The sequence below is a fragment of the Odocoileus virginianus genome, chromosome 23, assembly GCF_023699985.2.
Source record: "Odocoileus virginianus isolate 20LAN1187 ecotype Illinois chromosome 23, Ovbor_1.2, whole genome shotgun sequence".
NCBI lineage: Eukaryota > Metazoa > Chordata > Mammalia > Artiodactyla > Cervidae > Odocoileus > Odocoileus virginianus.
The window spans coordinates 15,832,980-15,851,465 of NC_069696.1; the positions used below are offsets into that span (position 1 = coordinate 15,832,980).

At 53.2% G+C, this 18,486-nt stretch overlaps 1 protein-coding gene across 2 annotated transcripts; it reads right to left on the minus strand.

Moving 5' to 3' along the window:
- Positions 1–9,121: 9,121 nt before the first annotated feature.
- ALG12 (ALG12 alpha-1,6-mannosyltransferase) lies at positions 9,122–18,410 on the minus strand. 2 transcript variants are annotated; one of them, XM_020882017.2, is made up of 10 exons: positions 18,303–18,410; positions 14,133–14,471; positions 13,936–14,068; positions 12,503–12,676; positions 11,984–12,178; positions 11,515–11,618; positions 10,557–10,780; positions 9,980–10,149; positions 9,822–9,897; positions 9,122–9,731 (listed from the first exon to the last, which is right to left on the minus strand). In XM_020882017.2, exons 2-10 carry the CDS (start codon positions 14,298–14,300, stop codon positions 9,500–9,502), a joined length of 1,476 nt encoding a protein of 491 aa, XP_020737676.2. In that variant the 5' UTR covers positions 14,301–14,471; positions 18,303–18,410; the 3' UTR covers positions 9,122–9,499. The 2 variants fall into 2 exon arrangements, with proteins under 2 accessions (XP_020737676.2, XP_020737678.2); XM_020882019.2 differs by lacking the exon at positions 18,303–18,410 and adding an exon at positions 15,740–17,480.
- Between the last annotated feature and the right edge of the window lie 76 nt (positions 18,411–18,486).

Sequence of the window (18,486 nt, forward strand, 5' to 3'; positions counted from 1 at the left end):
CAGAGGGCAAAAAAAAAAAAAACACATGAAAAGATGCTCAACATCACTCATTATCAGAGAAATGCAAATCAAAACCACAATGAGGTACCATTATACGCCAGTCAGGATGGCTGCTATCCAAAAGTCTACAAGCAATAAATGCTGGAGAGGGTGTGGAGAAAAGGGAACCCTCTTACACTGTTGGTGGGAATGCAAATTAGTACAGCCACTATGGAAAACAGTGTGGAGATTTCTTAAAAAGCTGGAAATAGAACTGCCATATGACCCAGCAATCCCACTTCTGGGCATACACACTGAGGAAACCAGATCTGAAAGAGACACGTGCACCCCAATGTTCATCACAGCACTGTTTATAATAGCCAGGACATGGAAGCAACCTAGATGCCCATCAGCAGACGAATGGATAAGGAAGCTGTGGTACATATACACCATGGAATATTACTCAGCCATTAAAAAGAATTCATTTGAATCAGTTCTAATGAGATGGATGAAACTGGAGCCCATTATACAGAGTGAAGTAAGCCAGAAAGATAAAGACCATTACAGTATACTAACACATATATATGGAATTTAGAAAGATGGTAATGATAACCCTATAGGCAAAACAGAAAAAGAGACTCAGATGTATAGAACAGACTTGTGGACTCTGGGAGAAGGCGAGGGTGGGATGTTTCAAGAGAACAGCATCGAAACATGTATATTATCTAGGGTGAAACAGATCACCAGCCCAGGCTGGATGCATGAGACAAGTGCTCAGGCCTGGTGCACTTGGAAGACCCAGAGGGATCGGGTGGAGAGGGAGGTGGGAGGGGGGACTGGGATGGGGAATACATGTAAATCCATGGCTAATTCATTTCAATGTATGACAAAAACCACTGCAATGATGTAAAGTAATTAGCCTCCAACTAATAAAAATAAATGGAAAAAATAAAAAAATAAAAAAAAATAAAGTTTGCACACAAATTTGGTAACCTCAATAAAATGGGCCAATTTCTTGAAAGACACAATCTGCCAAAAGTCACATAAGAAACAGACCATCTGAACAGGCCTATAGCAATTAATTTGAATCAAGAATTAATAATCTTCCCAAACAGAAAGTTCCAGGCCCAGATGAGTTCACTGGTGAATTATATCAAACATTTAAGGAGAAATTACACAAATTCTCTACAGTCTCTTTCAGAGGATAGAAGCAAAGGGTTACTGCCTAACACTTCCTATGAGGCCAGTATTACCCTAATACCAAAAGCAGACAGAAACAAAAAGAAAACTGCAGGCCCATATGCCTTAAAGAAACTCTCCTTGAAGATAACAGGAGAAAACCCCTAGATGACCCTGGGTGTGGTGATGAATTTTTAGATACAACTTGAAAGGCTTGATCCATGGATGAAATAATCATAGACTCTGTTAGAATTAAAAGCTTCTGCTGACAGTGTCAAGAGAGAAGACAAGCCACAGACTGGGAGAAAACATTTGCAAAAGACACCTGAAAAAAAACTTACTCAAAATATATTTCCAGCTTTTTAAGAAATCTCCACACTGTTCATAGCGGCTGTACTAGTTTGCATTCCCACCAACAGTGTAAGAGGGTTCCCTTTTCTCCACACCCTCTCCAGCATTTATTGCTTGTAGACTTTTGGATAGCAGCCATCCTGACTGGCGTATAATGGTACCTCATTGTGGTTTTGATTTGCATTTCTCTGATAATGAGTGATGTTGAGCATCTTTTCATGTGTTTGTTAGCCATCTATATGTCTTCCTTGGAGAAATGTCTGTTTAGTTCTTTGGCCCATTTTTTGATTGGGTCATTTATTTTTCTGGAGTTCAGCTGGAGGAGTTGCTTGTATATTTTTGAGATTAATCCTTTGTCTGTTGCTTCGTTTGCTATTATTTTCTCCCAATCTGAGGGCTATCTTTTCACCTTGCTTATAGTTTCCTTTGTTGTGCAAAAGCTTTTAAGTTTCATTAGGTCCCATTTGTTTATTTTTGCTTTTATTTCTAAAATTCTGGGATGTGGGTCAAAATATACAAAGAACTGTTAAAATCAACAATAAGAAAACAAGGAACCTGACTGAAGACTTAAAACCTCAACAGATTCCTCACAAAGAAGATACATAGATACCAACCTGATGTGAAGAGCCAACTCACTGGAAAAGACCCTGATGCTGGGAAAGATTGAAGGCAGGAGAAGGGGACGACAGAGGAGGAGATGGTTGGATGGCATCAGCGACTCGATGGACATGTGTTCAGGTAAGCTCTGGGAGTTGGTGATGGACAGAGAGGCCTGGTGTGCTGCAGTCCATGGGGTCGCAAAGAGTCGGACATGACTGAGCAACTGAACTGAACTGAACCCTATGAAGACATTCAGGTCCACTCACAGGCAGGACAGGGAATCTTCAAGTGGATCTTCCCAACCCAAGGATTGACCCCAGGTCTCCTGCATTTCAGGCAGATTCTTTACCGTCTGAGCCACCAGAAAGCCCCCAGAAAGAACAGAAAATAGAAGTAAACACTCTGCCTCAAGTCAACAAGGAACAAGTACAATGCACAGAGGTGTCCTCTGCACTCGGCAAGAACCCTGAAGATCTCAGAATTCATAAAATTATAAATTAGAAGGTAAGGTCACATGATTTAACTTCCCAACTTTTAAAATAAAAATTGCTTAAAAAAAAAAATCTGTGTTTAACATCAGGAGAGAGTCTTCACTTTTTAAAAAATGCTAACTGTAAGGAAACTACTGTATGTCCTAAAACTGATCTCATTGTAAAAACAGAAAAGGAACTCTGTGAAGCTGCAGCTACACCAGCAGGCATGAAAATCAAGCACTTCTTGTGAAATACTCGTTTTTACTTGAAAAAGCAGCTTTTATGTGGGTGCAGGCTTGCCAACAAACTAAAATGGACTGGAATGGGTGAGTTTAACTCAGATGACCATTATGTCTACTACTGTGGGCAAGAATCCTTTAGAAGAAATGGAGTAGCCATCATAGTCAACAAGAGTCTGAAATGCAGTGCTTGGATGCAATCTCAAAAACGACAGAATGATCTCTGTTCGTTTCCAAGGCAGACCATTCATTATCACAGTAATCCAAGTCTATGACCCGACCTGTAATGCTGAAGAAGCTGAATGGTTCTATGAAGATCTACAAGACCTTCTAGAACTAACACCCAAAAAAGATGTCCTTTTCATCATAGGGGACTGGAATGCAAAAGTAGGAAGTCAAGAGATAACCTGGAATAACAGGCAAGTTTAGCCTTGGAGTACAAAATGAAGCAGGGCAAAGGCTAATAAGAGTTTTGCCAAGAGAACGCACTGGTCATAGCAAACATCCTCTTCCAACAACACAAGAGAAGAGTACACATGGACATCCCCAGATGGGTCAACACCAAAATCAGATTGATTATATTCTTTGCAGCTAAAGATGGAGAAGCTCTATACAGTCAGCAAAAACAAGACCAGGAGCTGACTGTGGCTCAGATCATGAACTCCTTATTGCCAAATTCAGACTTAAATTGAAGAAAGTAGGGAAAACCACTAGACCATTCAGGTATAACTTAATCAAATCCCTCACAATTATCCCGTGAAAGTGACAAATAGATTCAAGGGATTAGATCTGACAGAGTGCCTGAAGAACTATGGAAGGATGTTCGGGACATTGTACAGGAGGCAGTGATCAAGACCATCCCCAAGAAAAAAAAAAATGCAAAAAGGCAAAATGGCTGTCTGAGGAGGCCTTACAAATAGCTGAGAAAAGAAGAGAAGCTAAAGATACAGGAGAAAAGGAAAGATACACCTATTTGAATGCAGAGTTCCAAAGAATAGCAAGGAGAGATAAGAAAGCCTTCCTCAGCAATCAGTGCAAAGAAACAGAGGAAAACAATAGAATGGGAAAGACTAGAGATTGCTTCAAGAAAATCAGAGCTACCAAGGGAACATTTCATGCAAAGATGGGCTCAATAAAGGACAGGAATGGTATGGACGTAACAGAGCAGAAGATATTAAGAAGAGGTGGCAAGAATACACAGAACTGTACAAAAAAGATCTTCATGACCCAGATAATCACAATGGTGTGCTCACTCACCTAGAACCAGACATCCTGGAATGTGAAGTCAAGTGGGTCTTAGGAAGCATCACAATGAACAAAGCTAGTGGAGGTGATGGAATTCTAGCTGAGCTATTTCAAATCCTAAAGGATGACGCTGTGAAAGTGCTGCACTATGCCAGCAAATTTGGAAAACTCAGCCGTGGCCACAGGACTGGAAAAGGTCCCTTTTCATTCCAATCCCAAAGAAAGGCAATGCCAAAGAATGCTCAAACTACTGCACAATTCTACTCATCTCACACGCTAGTAAAGTAATGGTCAAAATTCTCCAGGCCAGGCTTCAACAATACTTGAACTGTGAACTTGCAGATGTTCAAGCTGGATTTAGAAAAGACAGAAGAATCAGAGATCAAATTGCCAAAATCTGTTGGATCATCGAAAAAGCAAGAGAGTTCCAGAAAAACATCTACTTCTGCTTTATTGACTACGCCAAAGCCTTTGACTGTGTGGATCACAACAAACTGTGGAAAATTCTTGAAGAGGTGGGAATACCAGACCATCTGACCTGCCTCCTGAGAAATCTGTATGCAGGTCAAGAAGCAACAGTTAGAACTGGCCATAGAACAACAGACTGTTTACAAATAAGGAAGAAGTATGTCAAGGCTGTATATTGTCCCCCTGCTTATTTTACTTATATGCAGAGTACATCATGAGAAACACTGCTTTGGATGAAGCACAAGCTGGAATCAAGATGACCAGGAGAATTATCAACAACCTCAGATATGCAGATGACATATGGCAGAAAGTGAAGAACTACTAAAGAGCCTCTTGATGAAAGTGAAAGAGGAGAGTGAAGAAGTTGGCTTTAAACTCAACATTCAGAAAACTAAGATCATGGCATCCAGTCCCATCACTTCATCGCAAATAGATGGGGAAACAGTGGCAGACTTTATTTTCTTGGGCTCCAAAATCACTGCAGATGGTGAGTGCAGCCATGAAATTAAAAGACACTTGCTCCTTGGAAGAAAAGCTATGACCAACCTAGACAGCATATTAAAAAGCAGAGAGATTACTTTGCCAACAAAGGTCCGTCTAGTCAAAGTAATGGATTTTCCAGTAGTCACGTATGGATGTGAGAGTTGGACTATAAAGAAAGCTGAGTGCCAAAGAATTGATGCTTTTGAAGTGTGGTGCTGGAGAAGAGTCTTGAGAGTCCCTTGGACTGCAAGGAGATCCAATCAGTCCACCCTAAAGGAAATCAGTCCTGAACATTCATTGGAAGGACTGATTCTGAAACTGAAGCTCCAATACTGTGGCCACCTGATGTGAAGAGCTGACTACTTTGAAAAGACCCTGATGCTGGGAAAGTTTGAAGGTGGGAGGAGGAGGGGAGAACAGAGGATGAAATGGTTGGATGGCATCACCAACTCGATGGACAGGAGTTTGAGCAAACTCCAGATGACGAAGGATCTGGAAACCTGGCGTGCTGCAGTCCATGGGGTCGCAAAGAGTCGGACACAACTGAGTGACTGAACTGAGGCTTGCCATAAGAAAGGGGTGCTTATAGATGCTAACATGATTCAAGAAAAGGCAAAGTCACTACATGGCAACTTGAATGGAAGGTGAAGGATGTAAAGCTGGAGAACTGAATGCCAGCAAAAGGTGTTTTGATGATTTCAGATGGAGGTTTGGCTTTAAAAACGTCAGGGTAACAGGAGAGGCACTTCTGCTGACCAAGAGCCAGCAGACAAGGTCCAGACGCCATTAAGAAAATCACTGCACAGAAGGGCCATCTGCCTGAGCAGTGCTTAATGCAGACAAAGTACTGTACTGTATTCTTGGGAAAATGCCACAGAGGACATTGAGGAGTACAGAGAACCCAGCAGCAGGGTTTAAGGCGGGAATGAATGGGCTGCTTCTCCTTTGCGCAGATACGGTCAGGTTTATGACAAGACGGCCCTTGAGCCTCAAGAGAGAAGAGGCCCAGCAAGTGCCCGTCTTTGGTTGGACATCAGGAGGTCGGCATGGCCAGGCCACGTCTTCTGGATTGGTTCCATTGATGCCTGGTCCCTGAGTTCAGGAAGCTCCTCGTCAGTAAGAGATGGTGTTTCCAGTTTTGCTGCCGCTGAGTAGAGCCCCCGGCCACACACAGCCCCAGGAGTTCAACGCTGAATGCACAGACATGGTCTGCTTCCCCAGACACGGCGGCTCCGCTCAGCTCTAGGTCAGGGGTCATGAGGACCTCTGAGGCTCCACACACGACACTACGGGAAGGATTGTCAACATCATGAGAGTCTGGGAGGCTGACACCATTGACAATGCTGTTGTTCTAAAAAAAAAAATCCTGCTGGAGAAAACTGTCTCGATGCTGTGCGTGACTCCACAGGGTTTACGACAGAGCCAATCAAGGAAATCACGAGAGATTGTGGGTCTGGCAATATGCCCTGGAGGGTGAACAGGTCTTCAGGAGATTCCAGGGCTGGGACTCCCCTGCCGGCCCAGCGGTTAGGGCTCCATGCTTCCACTGCAGGGGCGCAGCTCAGACCCCTGGCCGGAGAACTAAGATCCCACATGCCTCGAGGCGTGGCCCCAAAATTAAAAAGTTCCAGGGCTAACAGACACCACAGCAGAGGCATTGACAGAAGAGATGAGATGAGAACTGAACCATGGCCAGACGGTGGAGGAGAAGACGCAGAAGACGCAGCGCCAGGGAGCAAACTGACATCAAAGCAGCGGGCAGAAGGGCTCCGATTCTTCAAGGCAGCTTCCCACTTCTCTACGCACAACACGGGCAAACGGGGAAGGGCTGGTGCAGTGTGGAAGCATGTTTAGAGGAGACAGAGAAGCCAGGCGGGCATTGCGAGGTGTTTCTATGAAGCCCCTGTCCCCCCACCCCCTCCTCGGCCGCCTGAGAGACAGCAAGCCTGTCCCCCCGGCCCCCGCCAGCCTGCCCAGCCTGGGGACAGGAGGGCTTTACAACCCTCCTCAGTAACGAACAGGGAACGGACAGACCTCTCGTGTCTTAACGTGACAGCCTAACAGCTGTGCACTGTCCAGGGCTCGTGTGGAAGCGGCCAGTCTGTCCTCAGAGACGGGCAGTGAGCGGCGCTGACCACAAAACCAACCACGCGCCGCTTTCGTTTCTAACTATGCTTTCAAAGAACTGTGTGCAACTGTAAGTGGGGAAAGTGTCAGAATCTGTCACCGTAGCTTTTCTTGTTTAATGCAAGTGGCCCCAGTGCTGCATCATGAATATGACGGCAATGCTGTGCGCCAGAAAAGACGAGGACAGTCCGCCCATTAGCGTGTGGGCTGGCTACCCTGAAGGGCCCATGCTGATTCTAAATGAATCGTTTTGGCTGTGCCGAGTCTTCGTTGCGCACGGGCCTTCTCTAGTTGTGGGGCGTGGGCTCCTAACTGCAGTGGCGTCTCCTTGCAGAGCACGGGCCCCTACAGCTCGGACTTCGTCACTCCAAGCTGTGTGGGATCTTCTCGCATCAGGGACTGAAGGTGTGTCCCCTGTGTTTGCAGTCCCTCGTCTTTTTTCCGTCTAGTATTTGTAGTATGTGTAACATCCACAGCGCTCTGTACGGTGTGGGTCCTGACAGATGATCCATCCTGGGGACAGGTGACAAAAACTCGTGATCCTGATACAGTACCAATTTTTCTTCATGATTTTTTTGGGGGGGCTGCACCTCAAGGCTTGTGGGATCTCAGTTCCCCAGCCAAGGAGTGAGCCCTCACCCCCTGCAGTGTAAGTGTGGAGTCTTACCCTCCAGACCACCAGGGAAATCCCTCTAGTTTTCTTTTCTATAGCCTTACATGATTGGAAGAGTATATAACCTGCAAAAATGTCAACTGTTCATGTTATCGATAGGGCCTTCAGTCAACAGTAGCTGTTAGAAGCTAAGCTTTGGGGGAGTCAAAAGTGTGATTTCTGACTGGGGGCAGGACCCCTGCCCCTGCGTTGCTCGAGGGTCAAGTATACATTGATGTTGCCAAGTTTGGGATTCTCAACGGCAGAAGACAGGACACACAGATATGGAATGAGAGGGGCAAACACCTAGAGATGCGGTGGAGCTGGTGGTGTCAGCATGGCACGTGACTCAACACCTGAGCACGTGTCTGCGCGTACACGCCTATCAGCGTGTACACATGCCCACATGTCCACACATCAGTGTGTGCACGTCCACATGTCCATGTGTGTTCGCGTGTGCCCACACACAGGTGTGCCTGATACCCCCCCTCGGCAGAAAGGTCTAGAAACACAGGCACGCTGAAAGCAGCGGGCACATTTTGCAGCTGGATCTTGGTCTCTCAAACCAGCCCCGTCACAAGGAGCCAGGGCACTGAAAACGGCTGCCTCCAGGGCAGAGACAGAGGCCCGAGCAGCCTGGGTGGACACCTGGTGCCAAGCAGCCGCCACGCAGGAGGGTCCTGATGGGGCCTGTGTCTCGGACAGCACAGCTGACCGGACCCTGGGCCAGGCTGCAGCCGGACACCAAGGCAGCCCACAGGGCTGTTCACAACCCAGCCAGCCCGGCGGCATCCATCGGGGGCCACATGCAAAGGCAGACCTGCTACTGGCAACTGAGTACCACACGCCGGGAAGTGGGTGCCTGGGGAGGGGGAGTGGTGGGCGTGAAGGTGCCACAGACCGGCTGCAGCAGGATCCCAGGGGGCGCTGCTCTGGGGGGGCGAGGGGGGGCAGGGTCTCCCTGTGGGCAGGTGCTGCAGACTGTCAGCTTCAGTGCAGAGGCAGTCCCTGAAGGTGGGGAAGCCCCCCCCGGCACTTCCTGGGACACAGATGCTCGGGGTGGAAGCCAGGCCGTCGGTGACTCACTCTGGACTGTCTGAAGATTCCGTGTCTCTGTGCGCAGGCATGTAGTGTGTGTGTGGATGTACAGTGTGTACACACGTGAAAAGCACGCGCAGTTCTCCGCATCCTCACCAGGGCCTGGTGGGGCCGGACACATGTCGGGAGCTCGGTGGACACAGTGCAGGAAGCGGGAAGAGCCAAACTCACTTGAGCCAGTGACGCCTGTCTGCCAGGTGTCGCAGAGAACCAGTGATAAGACGATGTGCGATGTTGCTCATTCTTTCTGAACATGTTTATCTCCTGAGACCTCTTCTGAAACAGTGTGCCCGTGACCACAGGGGAGGCCCCGCCCCGCAGGGCTGGGCGCAGTGGGGTGTGCCCAGCACACGCTGGCCCTCGGGTTTCCACCGCCCAGGGGCGCTGCCAGGCACCAAGAGGCCACCGCCTGTTGCCCCAGAGCAGCTCCTCAGGGCGAGGCCCGTGGCCTGGAGAGTGGTCACCCTCATTACTGCAGGCTGCAGGCGACACGGCCACGGGGACCCAGGCGCGGCCAGGGATGGGCAGCCGCTGTCCTTGGTCGTTTCCCGGCTCGACTGGAGGGAGCTGGCGGGCACCCACATCCCTGGGGGCCCCACCCCCGCTCAGGGAGGCCCGCGGAGCCGCTCTAAAAGCACAAGTTTGGTCTGTAGGTTCACGTTAAAGGGAGGCAGCCTGCTCAGATTCACACTCAGTCCAGTGGTGCCTGGGACGTGGGCCAGGACGCGGTGCGTGTCCCGGTAGAGCTCCAGGGACCCGGGAGCGGCCTCCATGAGCAGGTGTGTGTAGGCCAGCATGCGCGCCGAGCCCGGCTGCAAATCCTCCGTCTTCTCGTACCTGCGGAGGAGAGCATGCCATGCCCCGCGGGCCCACGCTGGCCCCTGGCACCCAGCGCCCCCAGGAGCCGGCGCCAAAGGGTGGACATACCTCCAGGCGCTGTTGACCTCCAGGAAGCGGGACACGCCTGTCTGGGCAGCGGCCACGTCGATGTGCAGGACGACATCTGTGGAGAGCAGGCAGGCCCCGTCAGCGCCACGGGCCCGCGCCTCTGCCGAGACCCCCCGGGCCTGGAGCCGCGCGCCCACCTGCGCGGGCAGGCACCAGCTGGTGGAGCCTCTGCATCGCCACGCCGCCGGGGTAGTTGAAGTGGGACACATACAGGCCCATGGCCGAGTATGCGGCGTTCACCACGAGGTGCCCCATCACCAGGAGGGACCCCACTCTGTGCAGCCAGGATGTCCTGTGACTGTTCAGCCTGGAAGGGAGCAGAGAGCCGGGAAGCGCCGTGAGGAGCATGCCTGCCCACTGCCGCGTCTCCACGCGAGTGGTCACCACGCAGCAGACACAACAGACTTGGAAACCCGGCCAGGTGCCAAGGTCAAACCCGTGTCAGTGCTTCGAGCATCCCGAGTTACCCCTCGGGTCAGAGCCCAGCCTCGGGCACATCCCAAGCATGTCCCAGGTGCCGGGCAGAGCAAGGACAGGCGCCTGCTGCCTCTACAAGCTGGTCAGGCCGACCACGGGCCCTGCGGACTCGGGCTGGACCCCGCACCAGACCCCGGCCAGGCACCCGGTTGAGCCCGTCGGTTACCCTAGACACCCGCCCCTTCACGACCCAGTTCACGGCCCAGGCGAGCCCGCAACGTGGCCGGCGGCACTCACACGCGGGCACAGCCCCTGGCGGCCACGATGTTGAGCAGCGGGAAGGCGTAGATGATGAAGCGCAGCTCCTTGTGCGGCAGCAGTGAGTACAGGGCCACGAAGCCCAGCGCGGGCAGCAGCAGCACCAGGGCCCGCCTGTCCACCGCCCCCAGCGGCACGAACAGCAGGCTGCAGCCCAGCCCGCGCGGCAGCGCTGAATAGAAGTACCAGAGCAGTGGCGAGGTCTGCGCGCGTGTCAAGGAGGCTGCCGGCTCCCCCGAACCAGCCCTGCCAGCCTGACAGCGCCCTACCCGCGGCACCCGGGAGCCCACAGCTGGGGCCACGGCATGACCCCCCACGGGGACAGTGACCCCCAACACAGGGACAGTGACCCCACATGGGGATGGTGAGCCCCACATGGGGATGCTGACCCCTCACAGGGACGGTGACCCCTCCCACGGGGATGCTGACCCCCCACACAGGGACGGTGACCCCACACAGGAATGGTGAGCCCCACATGGGAATGCTGCCCCTCACAGGGACGGTGACCCCTCCCACGGGGATGCTAACCCCTCACAGGGACGCTGACTCCCCACACGGGGACGCTGACCCCCCCCACCCGCCATGGGCTGCCACAGCAGCAGATGGCGAGAGGGACTGCCCAGAACCATCCCTCCATCTTTCACTGTGAAAACAGCCTTTCTCAGGGTCGGGGGCACACTGGGGACCCATAGCATTCTCTTTGGGGATGTCTTTTAAAGAGCCCAGAGTAAAATGTTAAATCAGAAGATCACAAGGACCGAGGAGAAGCTGGGGCTAAGATACTGAGTGGTGTTTTCTCCGGGCACAGATTCAGGACCAGGGAGACCCGCCCTGCAGAGAAAGAAGTGCTGGTGCTGGCGCCATGGCAGCCGCCATGCTCCCTGAGGCGCAGGTGCAGCGGACAGCAGCTCCTTGCTCTGTGCCAACAGAAGGATACGCCCCAGTGGGAACTCTTGTTCAGGACGGTGTTGTACCAGAGCACCTTCCCTTCTGGCCACACGAGGTAGCGCCAGAAATAGGAGTCCACAGCCACTGTCAGTCCTGAGGAAGGAAGAGCGGCTCAGGAGAGCATGGGCCGCCCCGGAAGCTGTCACAGGCAGAGGTCGCCGAGACACAGCCCTGCCAGCACGGCACCCAGGAGCCACAGCAGCGTCCCCCAGAGGAGCTGAGGCGTCGGAACCGCCCCCAAACCAGCCTCCACACACAGGTGCCCCGCGTCTGCCCGGCCTGGCCGAGGCACAGTGAGGGGCCCCTGACAAGGGGGTCTCGGGGGGACGCTTGGGCAGCAGAGCCAGAAGACCTGCACCGGGGCCCTGGAGCCCCACAGGAGGCGCAGGTGACTCCACTTAACGAGAAAGAGAAACGAGAGCGCGCCCCCTGTCAGCCCAGCCCCGCGGCCCACTCACCCAGGCAGAGGATCCCGGCTGGCACGGCACAGCGCAGGGCCCGGGGCAGCGAGAGCTTCCGCCAGCAGAGTGGCAACAGCAGCGCCAGGCCCAGGAGCAGGCTCAGCTCGGCCCTGAAGACCAGGATGACGAAGGCCGAGAGCCAGATGAAGCGGGCCCACCTCTGCTGCAGCCAGGCCGCCAGCGCCAGCAGCACTGCGGGGGGCGGGCGCAGGGTCACCCTCTGCTCGGGGGGCGCGCGAGCCCCGAGACCGCCCGCCCGGCCCCTCTGGGGTCCCTGCCCCCCTCCCGGCCCCGCGGACCAGCTCCTCCTCCGGGTGCTGCTCCGGGGAAGCCCTCGCCCCGCCAGTCCCCCTGAGGCCGAGCTGGAGCCCTGCACGGGGACAGAGCTGGCTCACTTCCTGGCCTTCCTGTCCTGCGTTTCTGGGACACCTGGTGGGCAGCTTTTGACAGACACTCAGATGGACCCCTCCCCGCCAGCCAGGGGGACCCAGGCAGGATAGGCCAGCAGCGACATACCCACGGGCAGGGCCAGCACGTTGGGGAGCGTCCGCGTGCAGTAGAACATCAGGTGGAACTGTGAGGCCGTCACCCAGCAGAACAGGGTGGCCACCGTGGCCCCAAACTGCCGCCTCACTTCTTTTTGTAACGTCCAGAGTCCAAGAATCACGCCAAGTCCCAGGACGGCCCTGACTGAGCAGAGAGGGTGCATCTGTCCAGCGGATCCCATAGTAAAAACGGGCCGGTGTACACAGTACAACGGTAGTCAGCCGCAGAGAAGAAACCCTGCTGTGTGTAGCAGCGGATGCACCTAGAGGCCATCGTACTAGAGGTCAAGCGCAGAGGAGACGGGGAAGGCCAAGTGCCACGTGGCATCACGTGTGTGTGGAATCTAACGTGACATGATGCACTACACACAGAACTGACACACACGAGGCCACAGACTTCTGGCTACCGAAGAGGCGGCAGGGAGAGACAGCTTAGGAGCCTGCGATCAGCAGACACACGCGGCGGTGCGACCGACACCAGCAAAGACGCACGGCCCAGCATGGGGGCTGCGCTCAACAGTGTGTAACAGCCTGTGACGGGAAGGGTCTGGAAGAGATAGATGTGTATACAAAACTGAACCACTTCACAGTACGTCTGATGTGAACAGAGTACTGCAAATTAACTCTACTTCAATAAAAAAACTGACATGCAAAATAAATGAAACTAAATACATTCCGTTTAAAGCAACGGTATGTTGTTTTTACTGAAACTAGTGTTAGGTGAATTTGTTCGCTCTCTGTTTCACTTGCTAGTAACTGAATTCTCTTGAGCGTGGTGGGCCACCTTTCAGTCCTGTGACATTTTTTATTTAGCAGTAAACACTTCTGAAACTCAGACAAATGGGGGGGTGTGGGAAGCAGGTGGGCTGGACTCTGGCACCCCGAGCCTGCAGCTGCTCTGTGCCTGGCAGCCCCGGGCAGGGCTGGCATACTCAGAGGCTGGGCTGGGCAGGGCAGACACGTGCAGGCGACGGCCGGCACCCCAGAGGCCCTGTCACCTGGCGACACCTCCAGGGCTACACTTACCGAGGACCTGATGCTCAGACATGGCCGCAGCCCCCCGGCCGAGGCTGCCTGGACCCCGGTGTGAGCGGACAGTCTACCTCTGCTTCCTCGTCCACATTTCCCGAGGCCCGGCCGCCTGGTCCCGGGAGCTCTCTGACTGCGCATGCCGGCCAGCGTGAGCCGTGCTGGGGCTGCTCAGGGACAGGGCCCAGCCCCCGCCATCACGCGGGTACCGCCTGAGGCGGCGGGCGCCACCCCCATTGAACTGCCTGCTAAGTGGCCAAGACGGCCGGGATTCCAGGCGGCGGCCACTCCCACCGAGGGCCCCTTGACTGGTGACCGAGGCTGTCTGATGCTGACGCCCGCGCCCTTCACCCTAACCCCTGGAGGAGCCCTTACCTACGAGCTGAGAGTAGAACTTGGACGTCTCCAACAGCGAGAGCGCGCAGACCACGGGGCTGGACAGTGCAGCAATCAGCAGTGGCCCGAGGAACGTCCTGGGGACCACGCCGGGGAACTCGAGGTGGTCAAACTGCAGAGAGAGGGCGGGTCAGCCGGGCCCGGGCTGGGTCCCCGCGCCGCTCGGGCAAGCTCACCTTCTCCACATCCAGCCGGTGGTACAGCAGGTCATGCACGGCCTGCAGGTTGAAGCTCTCCTCCACCTTGGTGTAGGGGCAGGCGGCCAGGTGGACGGCAGCCACCACCAGCAGCAGCCCCAGGAGCTGGCGCTGCCCACCCAGGCCCGCCGGCCTCCTCCCAGCCATTCTGCGCACCCGCCTCCCAGACTGTCATCCGCCGTCAGCACCGCAGCGCTTGAGTGTTTCCAAAGGATGGACACACAGGTTCCCAAGCTTCAAAACTCCGCTGGCATCAACACCTGGGAGACGTGTGTGAGGGGTAACAGGACCCCTCTGAAATGCTGTACCTTCTGTAACCTGGAAACACATCAACACAAGACACTCAATGAAAGAACAATCATGCTTAAGAAACTCTCACATTTTAACCGGCCATCTTTCTCTGTCACCTGTCTGCAAATACTCTTTCAGGAAGAAGGACCCGAGTTGCAGAGCCCGAGCTGGGTGCACTGGCAGCGGGGCCCCGGGTCAGCCCGGCCCTGGACACAGCAGGGCCAAGAAGCTGGGGTCTGGCTGGAGAGTCAGGAACACGCCGGGCCCGGCCCCAGGGCAGTAGCCCGGGCAGACAGGCTGGGGCTGTGAAGCGGGAGGGTGGGGGGCGCACCCCGAGCTCAGCAGAGCAGCAGCGATGAGCAGGGGGTGCCAGCGAAGACCCGCGCACCCAGGACTGTGTGACGGGGCGTGGACTCTGCATCCTGAACTTTGCCCAGGAGCCTCTGAGCCCCAGGAAGCACCATGCTGGTTGTGAGCACAAACCGGTGGATGGCAGAAAGCAAGCGTGTTTCTGGGGGTTGGGGGGGAGGCGCAGACAGATGCCTGCACTGCAGGCACTCACACGCCAGCAGGACTCTGGGGGTACCCCGTGGAACAAAGATTCTGAAATCGCGGAGCATCCGGGCAGCTCCTACTCACGGAAAACCTACATTTTTCAACTTGGTGAGGGAGGGAAGACAGCAAATTCTTCCTGTTTGTGGCTTGTCTTAAAACAGGTTTGCTTTCCTTTGAACAAAACCAGAAGGGCAAGAAGCGAAAGAAGAGAACCACAGTGCCGTTTGTTAAAACTACTTTTTGGTCAGAGGGAGATGTATGAAGTCTCTGCTCTCCCAAGTCAGCAAGTGGGGAATCCACAACTGAATAAAATCTGGAGGAGGAAGAGGAATCCTGTTCAATACGGCAGTGGTGGCGAGGTGGGGGAAGTAAGGGAGTCAAGGGGGCTTTAATAATTCAGAATTACCAAATAACGCAGTTCCGAGAGAAGTAACAGAACTTGGTCCCCTTACCAAACTGTAAGGGCAGGATTTTCCTGTTTTCCCACCACTGTAACCTCAGCAAGGAGGGGCTCTGTTCATCAAGGCTCATGGCTGCATCAGCACCTGGTGCTCAGCAGGTGCTCAACAAACTACTTGAAAAACAAATTCATAAAAGCTCCTAAGTGTGGATGTCATCAGCTTACATTTTCATTCAGTTCAGTTCAGTCACTCAGTCATGTCCGACTCTGCCACCTCATGAACTGCAGCACACCAGGCCTCCCCGTCCATCACCAACTCCCAGAGCTTACTCAAACTCACATTCATCAAGTCAGTGAGACCATTCAACCATCTCATCCTCTGTCGTCCCCTTCTCCTCCTGCCTTCAATCTTTCCCAGCATCAGGGTCTTTTCAAATGAGTCAGTTCTTCACATCAGGTGGCCAAAGTATTGGAGTTTCAGCTTCAGCATCAGTTCTTCCAATGAATATTCAGGACTGATTGATTTCCTTTAGGATGAACTGGTTGGATCTCCTTGCAGTCCAAGGTACTCTCAAGAGTCTTCTCCAACACCACACTTCAAAAGCATCAATTGGTTGGCACTCAACTTTCTTTACAGTCCAACTCTCACATCCATACATGACCACTGGAAAAACCATAGCTTTGACTAGATGGACCATTGTTGGCAATGTAACGTCTCTGCTTTTTAATATGCTGTCTAGGTTGGTCATAGCTTTTCTTCCAAGGAGCAAGCGTCTGTTAATTTCATGGCTGCAGTCACCATCTGCAGTGATTTTGGAGCCCAGGAAAATAGAGTCTGTCACTGTTTCCATTGTTTCCCCATCTATTTGCCATGAAGTGATGGGGCTGGATGCCATGATCTAATTTTTTTTAATGTTGAGTTCTAAACCAGTTTTTTCACTCTCCTCTTTCAGCTTCAAGAGGCTCTTTAGTTACTGTTTGCTTTCTGCCATAAGGGTGGTGTCATCTGTATATCTGAGGATCCTGATATTCCTCCCAGCAATCTTGATTCGAGCTTGTGCTTCATCCAGCCCAACATTTCACATGATGTACTCTGCATATAAGTGCAATAAGCAGGGTGACAATATACAGCCTTGACGTATTCCTTTCCCAATTTGGAACCAGTCTGTTGTTCCATATCCTGTTCTAACTGTTGCTTCTTTACCTGTATACAGATTTCTCAGGAGGCAGGTCAGGTGGTCTGGTATTCCCATCTCTTTAAGAATTTTGAAGTTTCTTGTGATCCACACAGTCAAAGGTTTTGGCATAGTCAATAAAGCAGAAGTGGATTTCTTTTGGAACTCCTGCTTTTTCTATGATCCAACAACCAGTTGTGGATGTCACTGGTGATGGAAGTAAAGTCCGATGCTATAAAGAACAATATTGCATAGGAACCTGGAATGTTAGGTCCATGAATCAAGGTAAACTGAAACTGGTCAAACAGGAGATTGCAAGACTGAACGTCATTTTAGAAATCAGTGAACTGATTCCTGGAAATGGAAATGGGTGGATTTAACTCAGATGACCATTATAACTACTACTGTGGGCAAGACTCTCTTAAATGGAGTAGCCCTCATAGTCAAGAAAAGAGTTTGAAATGCAGTACTTGGGTGCAATCTCAAAAAACGACAGAATGATCTCTGTTCATTTCCAAGGCAAACATTTTCATTAAAGACACATTAATGCTTTAATTTCCAATGACGCCGAGCAGACCACGGAACATTCACATGCCGCTCTCTGTTCCTCTGTGAGGTTAAAAAACTGTCAAGAGCTAGGAAGCATGTATAAAGCCAAGTGCTGGGAGCAGCTGCACACGTGCCGCTTGGCAGGACAGCTCACCGCCGTTTCAGGCGCATCCCTGCAGACCCCACTCCACGCCCCTGCCCACAGCACACTCCCCTGCAGGAAAACCTAGACTCTGACATCGCAGGGGGCTTCCCTGGTGGCTCAGACGGTAGAGAATCCTGCAATGCAGGAGACTCGGGTTCGATCCCTGTGTTGGGAAGATCCCTAGAGAAGGAAATGGCAACTCACTCCAGTTTTCTTACCTGGAGAATCCCATGGACAGAAGAGCCTAGTGGGCTACAGTCCATGGGTTCACAGGAGCCGTGGGGTGAAAGCTACATGACAAACCCTGCTCCAGGCCCTACAGGCTTCTCCCCCAGATGAGGGTGCTCTCTGCTGATGGCCGAGAGCAAAGCAGTTTATTCTGGAAGGCACTAGCAGCACCCTGCATGCCCGCCCGGTACCAGGAGACACACAGGGCATGAGCAGGTACACAAACCACAGCAACCCCCACCGGGCCGAGACCGTGAGCAGAGGCACCTGCGCTGGTCCACACCTGCCTGCAGCTGTCAGACTGTTAATCCGAGCGGTTGAAACAGGCCACGACTGAGGGAACTGTCGTTTCCACGACGGAGGCCCCTCAAATTAGGAAGCGACCTGCAGAGGCCCTCCAGTCCCCGTCTATTGCGAGGTCTCGACTGAAGCCGGTCAAGTCAGATGCTCACGTTACTAATTCACTGGAAACACAGAAACTGGCGGAGATCAGGCCAGAGAAAACTGTCTTTTGTACTTCTTCCTTCTGGCAGTTCTGCCCTAGAGACCAGGTAATGCCCACCTTCCTTCTCCTAACTTAAACCGCGGGTTTCGGCGCCAACGGCCTCGGGCACGGGGGGCGGGGAATGCGCACTCCTGGGTCCCCAGACACACTTCTCAGGCCCCAGGTGACGCGGCTGGCCCCAGGTGAGGAGCCTGGCGGTCGTCCCGCGTGCACGCGCACGGTGAGGCCCGAGGAGCCCCGCGACGGCGCCAGCCAGAGGTCCCCTCAGCCCGCCCCGAGAGCCCCAGCCGCGCGCGCTGACCTCGCCAGCCCACCGCGCGGTCCCTCGAAGCGCTCGCGCCTGGGCTGTCCACGGCCGGAAGTCGGGTGGCGGAAACCAAGAGCTTCGGCGACGCCCTTGCCCGAACCTAACATGGCCGCTGAAGCTCGGTTTCTGTCGCGGACGCCCTCTCTGCCCGGAGTAAAGATGGCCGCGCCGGGAGGCG

Excerpts from the sequence above, each read along its gene's own strand:
- ALG12 (XM_020882017.2), bottom strand. The coding sequence starts at position 14,300 with ATGGCTGGGAGGAGGCCGGCGGGCCTGGGTGGGCAGCGCCAGCTCCTG. Across the intron at positions 14,069-14,132 it reads ACCGGCTGGATGTGGAGAAG|TTTGACCACCTCGAGTTCCC; the intron begins GTGAGCTTGCCC and ends CTCTCTCTGCAG. Across the intron at positions 9,898-9,979 it reads GCTGGTGCCTGCCCGCGCAG|ATGTCGTCCTGCACATCGAC; the intron begins GTGGGCGCGCGG and ends TGCTCTCCACAG.